Source organism: Sinocyclocheilus grahami, unplaced genomic scaffold, assembly GCF_001515645.1.
Source record: "Sinocyclocheilus grahami isolate Dianchi unplaced genomic scaffold, SAMN03320097.WGS_v1.1 scaffold414.1, whole genome shotgun sequence".
NCBI lineage: Eukaryota > Metazoa > Chordata > Actinopteri > Cypriniformes > Cyprinidae > Sinocyclocheilus > Sinocyclocheilus grahami.
This window is the reverse complement of record NW_015505593.1, coordinates 238,815-246,648: the sequence shown is the minus strand read 5'-3', so window position 1 is coordinate 246,648 and position 7,834 is coordinate 238,815. Positions and strand designations below refer to the sequence as shown.

General features: G+C 39.9%; 1 protein-coding gene across 1 annotated transcript; it reads left to right on the top strand.

Annotated features, from left to right (window-relative positions):
• Positions 1-3,809: 3,809 nt before the first annotated feature.
• Positions 3,810-6,061, top strand: LOC107551088 (protocadherin-8). Its single transcript, XM_016232582.1, has 2 exons — positions 3,810-5,988; positions 6,051-6,061. The coding sequence occupies exons 1-2, from the start codon at positions 3,810-3,812 to the stop codon at positions 6,059-6,061; spliced, it is 2,190 nt and encodes a 729-aa protein (XP_016088068.1).
• Positions 6,062-7,834: the final 1,773 nt, after the last annotated feature.

Here is a 7,834-nt window from a genome sequence, read left to right as displayed (position 1 = left end):
TCTTCAAGGGGCCCCCCCCCCCCTGTCCGTTCCATTTGGGAGAGACCCAGAGGTGAACTGTCCCCTGCGCCGCGCCCCGCTCCCCTTTCCCCTTCTCACACACCTTCTGTGCACTGCCCCTTCTCAGCAAGCAGGGGCGCCAATTTGCCAATTCCCCACACAGTGAAATGATAGATAATAGAAAACCGCTTCGCGGCGGCGGCGCAGAGGATTTTTTATTTTTTTTAGCTGCTCGTGCCGCCCCCCATGTATCATGAAAAAAATGCCGCCCCGGGCGCCTGCCCGGTTCGCCCGTGCCAAAAACCGCTACTGGTTTTGGCTTATGTACAATACCAGAATCAGTATCATAGCTAATAAGTAACCAAACTAAAAAAAACAAAAGTTTATTTAGAGCACTGCATGAAACTGTGGTTACAAATGTGTTGCTTGTTTTCAAGTATAAATACATAAACCATGAATAGCACGTTTGCACTTTTTGGTCCCTGTGAGGAAACAAGCTTATAAATCATAGAGAATTATATATTTTTTGAAAATCTAAGATAGCTGAAAGTTTTGCGTGAGGGGTAGGTTTTATAAGGGGATAGAAAATACAGTTTGTACAGTATAAGTGTAACGGAAGAGGTCTGACGCAACAGGTTAGTGTTTATAAAACAGGTTTATTTGGTCACAGAGAGTACGGGTGTAGAGTCCAGAGGATGTGAGGGTGAGTGAATAGTTCAAAGGATATGATGAGTGGGGTAATCCGAGGCTTTGGGCTTTACAGGAGCGGAAATGCAGACAGGAGGAGCACACACCTCAGCGATCCGCGAACTAGGAGGAACAGGAGACACTTGGAGACGAGGAGACACTAGGAGGCACACAGGCGGTAAGTAATGCAGTAAGTATTAACTTTTTAAAAATGCAGAAAGTTTTGTGTGATTGCTAGGGTTATGTAAAGGGGATAGAAAATACAGTTTGTACAGTATAAAAACCATTAAGCCTATATGGAATGTCCCCATAAAACATGGAAACCAGTGTGTGTCTGTGCGTGTATAAATTCAAGCAATTAGTCATCACCCCCATGCACCGTCATAATTCTTTTCTAATGCTTTTATACTTGACAAAAAGTCCAGATCTCCTAATTATCATACCAAAAGACTTATGCGCCCCCCTCTCACTCTCTCTCTCTCCCTCTCTTTCTCTCTCTCTCTCTCAAAAAAAAAGCTTCAGACAACAACACTCATGAGCGCATGAGAACAAATGCCCTCACAATGGCACGGTCACTATGCCTTTCTCGAGTCTTTAAAAATGCAAATAGACTGTGAATACGTGATTCTTTCAGGTCGAATCCCGCTATTGTGAAACTCGCGAGCAGACACCAAGAATGACGTGTGAATCACGAGAGAGAATATTTATTAATACTTAAGTGGTTCAGGGGTAACTGAGTGTCAGAAGGTTTCACAAGCAGCCCCAACAGTTTTTAATAACAATTCAGCGTATAAAGTGCATAGTTTTATTCCTGAAAACTATCACTGAGTGATAGATTTGTTTGTTTATTCTTCTTTTTCTTCTTTAATAATAATAATAATAATAATAATAATAATAATGTTATTATGGAATATCTATTTGACTCAGGGGGGTTAATTTTAATATAATTTATAAATACACATTAGTCCATTGTCAGTTCATGTTAGTTAGTTATTGGGGGGAATTCCAAGGACGTACAGCTATCGAGAGAGAGAGAAAATATATATATATATATACACACACACACACAAACACCAACTCCAGTGAACAGTGAATAGCTTATTGTCTTTTTATAACTGTACAACTGGACGTTAATATTTGTGATCTTCAATCAATGCTTTAGTTGACATAACATCCCTAATCGTGCAAGGGAAATGCGCATGGTTGTGAGCGGGGTACGAATAAAACACATATCGTATCAGCTGTCCTGCAGCAGAATATTGTGCCAGATACTGTCAGGTCCCACATGTGAAATGCATGAAGGCCACAACAACATCTGCCACTACAATTAACTAAATGACGCTGATTACAGTGTGTGTGAATGAGTATGTTATGTACTGAGTGAATGTTATGTTGTTTTACTGAAATCTACACAATTGTTATTGAAAGTTTTATAGATTAACAGTTAATTAATTTCAATTTATTTGTTAAGTGATTGTACCGATGAACTGTGGGTTATTTAACGCTTATACTTTCTGCTACTGCATAGCAAATTATCCGTGTATATTCATGAACTAACGCTACTTTCTGCCACTGCATAGCAAATTATCGGTGTATATAGTGAAAAACGAACAAAACGGAGAGCTATTAATGCTAATATGTTAAGGCTTTTTACATTTTTAGTTTAGTTGGTTTCAACAATGGTAGCCTACTGTTTCAACTAACTACAACTGTAACAAATATACTCTATGAAAATATAAACTATAGGTATTACTGAAAATAAATGTGTTTTTGTAGACGATTACAAGAAATATCACATGAAAAATAAAACATGTTTTAAAAGGTTTTGTGCGGTAATGTAAAACGCTAAAAGTGTTCCAAAGGCACTCGGTCTTCCCCAAGCACTTTTATTTCAGTTATGTTCTGGAGGCAGACCTAATTCGCACCCCGTAAATATTATCAGTCCAAACATGATCAATTTTAGATTCAATATTATCTTTAAAACAGACAAGAGGGAAAATATCGCCACAGTCATTTCGCATCTTGCATCTCGAGCGCTCATGGTGACAGATGGATACCAACTGATTCTTTGTGGCTCAGTTAAATGGCAAGTGTTGACCAATGAAGGGGAAACCAACGAGTGAGAAAATCTCTTAAATAGCCGTGAAGATCTCAGTTGCTCTCTAAATGCGTTTTAATAGGGGCTTTCAGTCGGGGGCAATTCATTGGCCAGCTTAATTTAGTCAAAAGAGTGCACATGGCGCTGCCTTATTATGTTTAGCTTAAGCGCAGACCTGAGAACTCCAGGAACTTCATCTCCCTCCGGCTGTCGTTGCGAAATAATACAGACGCTGACATCGCCATTGGGATACCCCACTAAGCCATTGTATACTTGTGCTAATGAGGGGTTCATACGCCTTTGATATAATCCGGCTATAGAAATCCCTTTAAACATCCTGACGCTTCAAATAAATCCTATTTGAAAAGGACTTTCTACACCTGCCACAGCAGGCGAGATTGCGGAGAAAAAAAGCCACAACAGCACTGACATTCACGTTAAACCAGATTTCGCACGTGACACGTTTTATGAATTTAACATTTGACTTTGATGTGTGTATGTGTGATGATCACCACAACGTTGAGATTATTTTTAATTCAGTGACATACAACTACTTTGCAATAAATAATAATTTAGCTCAGGAATCATGTCTTAAAATTAAAATCTCTCGCCCTCTTCCTTTTCTCTCTTTATAAAATTAAAGTAGGCTACTGCACACTGGCATCAAAGTGTCTTCTTTATGGCATTTCCTAATGTGCTTAGACGTCTTTTAAAAGACCTCCTTTTTTCAAAGCAGGGATTGGTCACACTTGATCTCATTTGCATGAAGATGTCTATAAACCACCCAGGCATTGCAGTTTTATCGAACTGAGCGTGGAGCTTGGCATACATGTCAGAGAAACAAAATACATTTTACTGGACAGCTATTCGCTGTAAAATATTTTCCTCAATTGAAGTTACATAGCCTACAGCTGTAAATCTTGACATTATGAGAGGGATTTCTAGCAGTCGAGTTTTGTGGCACTGGTGGACAGTGGTTGTCGCCTTTGTGTCACTGTATTTTCTGACCACTTTAGCAGCGGGAATGACCATGAAATATCAGATATATGAAGAGGACGCTCTATCCACTGTCATTGGAAACCTGGCAAAGGACATGTCCTTAAATATCTCAGATGGCTCTAAGACCAATTTCAGAATGATGAAGCAGTTCAATGCATCTTTTATTAGACTCCGAGAAAAAGACGGACAGCTAACAATTGGAGAACGAATAGACAGAGAAAAAATATGTAAGCATACAATGCAGTGTCTCATTTCATTCGACGTTGTGAGTATCTCGAATGAGCAATTTAAATTAATACATATTGAAGTGGAAGTAAAGGACATCAACGACCACGCTCCCGAATTCCCCAGAAAGGAATCCACTTTGGAAATTTCAGAAAACTCAGTACTCGGCACTAGAATTCCTATAGATGTTGCTATGGACGAGGACGTGGGTTCGAACTCCATTCAGAGCTACCAAATATCAGTCAACAGTCACTTTACCATTGATGTGTTGAGCAGAGCTGATGGAATTAAATATGCAGAGTTGATGCTAATGACGGAATTAGACAGGGAGACACATGCCTCCTATGTTTTGGAGCTCGTCGCAACAGACGGAGGAAATCCATCAAGGTCCAGCAGCACAAAAATTTATGTCAAAGTAAAAGATTTTAACGACAATAGCCCTGTGTTCGAGCGGAACAGTTTTTCAGTAGATATACTGGAGGACGCGCCTGTGGGATTATTGCTTGTAGACTTTAACGCGGTTGATTCAGACGAGGGCTTGAATGGGGAAGTTGTGTATGGGTTCGGGAATCAGGTGCCCTCAGAGATCCGGCATCGTTTCAGTGTTGACAGAAAATCCGGGCAGTTGATGCTCGAGAGCCCGATTGATTTTGAGAGCAAAAAAACCTACGAGTTCGACATACTGGCATCCGACTTGGGTCCTAATCCGAGCCCATCCATCTGTAAAGTTGTTGTTCGTGTGCAGGATGTGAATGACAACGCACCAGAAATCACCATTACCCCCATGACTTCAGTCACCGCGGGAATAGCGTACATCACAGAGGCTGCTGCTAAAGAAAGCTTTGTGGCTCTTGTCACCGTCGCGGACAAGGACTCGGGCGCAAACGGAGATATTCATTGTACCCTCTATGGGCACAATCACTTCAAACTCCAGCAAGCCTACGAGGACAGCTTTATGATTGTAACGACATCTCCACTTGATAGAGAAAAAATCGCAGAGTATAACTTAACGGTTGTAGCCGAAGACCTGGGATCACCTCCGTTCAGAACAATTAAGCAGTATACTATAAGGTTGAGTGATGAGAATGACAACGCCCCTGTGTTCAGTAAACCAGTCTTTGAAGTCTCCTTGATGGAGAACAATGCACCAGGCGCATATATCACAACTGTGGTGGCCAGAGACCTTGATAAAGGGCAAAACAGCAAAATTAGCTATAAGCTCTTGGACACCTACATCATAGGCTCTCCAGTGTCAACTTTTGTCTCTCTAGATCCAGCTACAGGCTCGCTCTATGCGCTCAGAAGTTTCAATTTTGAGGTTCTCAAACAGTTACAGCTACGTATTCAAGCAAGTGACATAGGCTTGCCCCAACTCCAAGGCAGTGCAATTATTAATCTAAAAATAGTTGATCAGAACGACAATGCTCCCTCTATCACACAGCCTGCGCTAATTAATAATTCTGCCGAGGTTCTACTGCCCAAAGACGCGCCTTCAGGTTACGTTATAACGCAGGTACATGCTAGGGATGCTGACGAAGGTGTCAATGCAGAATTGTCGTTCAGAATCTCCGAAGGAGTCGCTTCTGTGTTCTCAATTAACAGAGCCACTGGAGAAATTTATCTGAATCATGAACTCAGCTACGAAGTTTACGAGAACTTGAGAATAACAGTAACTGTCAGTGACAACGGGACACCTTCCCTAACCACAGCAGTCACTATCAATTTCATAATAGCAGGATCTCTCCCCAGAGACCGCAATGTATTCAGGAACAAAATAGATGAAGAGACGCAGGAAGGGGATTCGATCATTATAATTGTCGTACTGGCGGGGAGCTGCACACTACTACTTTTAGCCATTATTATAATAGCGACTACTTGTAATAAACGAAAGGTGGATAATCGAGGCCACAGCCATTCTGGAAAGGAGGGTGGAGTTCAGGCGAAGGGAAACCATAGCGACCCACTGATTTCAATCCACAGTGACATCGTTTTTGATATTTGCCCTTACTCAAACAAGACACATTTTTCTGGCTTGATCCAGAGAGGCAGTGACATATCCTGCAGGTCTGAAGATGGTACGTGTGTCTCTGAAGATAGTCCGTGTGAACCAGGGGACAAAAGCCGCAGTGTCAAGTCAGAGGTAAGCCCAATGTCTTAAAATGTGAATTCTGTAGGCTATTTGATACCGTTAAATGTTTTTTCTCAAATATTGTTCTTTATTTTAACAGGGGTTTTCCACTGTACCTAGTTATGGTAAAGATGCAATGAGACAGATTAAAATTTGGAAAGGCACCTCGTACGCAACTATATCAGCAGGAGAACCTCATAAGGACAGCGGAATTGGAGATAGCGACTTCAATGACAGTGATTCAGATATAAGCGGCGATGGCTTGCGAAAAGACGACCATCAAAACAACGTACAAAATGGTTGGTCTAAGCATCAATGGCGCCGAAACGTACATGCTCATGTAAAGTGTTCCACATAATGACAAAACTAAATGTAAAAGACTACGCTTATTAATATTAATTAACCATGATACTTTGTAACCATACTGTTTATAAATCTGTACAGTTGTGCAGATGTGCTTGAGGTTTATGGCCTTGCAGATATTCCATATTATTTTGGCCACTCAGGGCAATATTAAGCCAGTTTTATGTTTGCTGATATATATTTTTAAATTACCTTTAATATAATAGAAAGTATTCTGGAGATTATGTAAAAGTTTGACATGAAGATATGGTTAGCAATAGTATAAGCAATTATAGTAAATACCATGTTGAATAGCTTTTACTCTAAATGAATGTAAATTCAGTCTCCTGAAATGCGATTTGTGTGACAATTCACAAGCTCAAAAGAACTTGTAAGGGTAGTTATTTGATAACTGCATCCTGCCTGAATATGCAAACGCAAATGAAAAGTTTGCTTTTGTATGTTATATGTATGAAGATTCATCACTGCAGGATTTGCTGTTTGATTTCCTCACTTATGTTCCATTTTGGATAGGTGTGTTGTGGCTCTTTTGTTGCTGCTATAGGAATTTAGGTCTGTAGATAATAGGGATGGGAAGATTCACCCATTCGCTCGGTGCATCGGCAAAAAAAATCAGAGGCGGACAAAGTACTCAATTCCATTACTTGAGTGAAAGTACAGATACTTCTGGTCAAATATTACTCCATTACAAGTAAAAGTTGTAAAGACAGATTTTTACTTAAGTAAAAGTACTTGCTTTTAAAAGTATTTAAGAACCAAAAGTAAATTTCCTTTTTTATGTCAATGTTTTATTGTCGCACATAATACTTGCAATACTTCTGAAGCAACTTAGAATACATTACACCTGCTGAATACACTGACTAGCTTGTAGTATCTTTGGAATAAAGAGCTTTTAGAATGTTAAAAACCTATGGGGGGGAAAAACATAAATACATATTTAACACCGCTACCCACCCCCACAAATGCAGGATGGTAGTGATCTCACACAGCTCTGACAGTGTGTGCACACATCTGTGTAGCCATTCAATCACATTTGAACAGAGTGGACAGTGAAATCCTGTAAATACAGAGTGATAAGGAAGAAACAAAATCAAACCTGCTTTAAAACCCAGCAACACAACTGTAGCTGTATAACTTTACAACAGAAACACTGCTTTAACAAAAAAGCAAAACAGCAAGACTTATTTGACATCAAAACAAAAATTTTAAATACAAGAAAATAAAATAAGAAAGAAAATTTTAAAAATTCTAATCGCTCTCGCTGTACTTTGATGTCACACACAGAACGATCTGTGCAGTGCTGCTTCAAGTCCAACACCTATTGTGTTTTATTA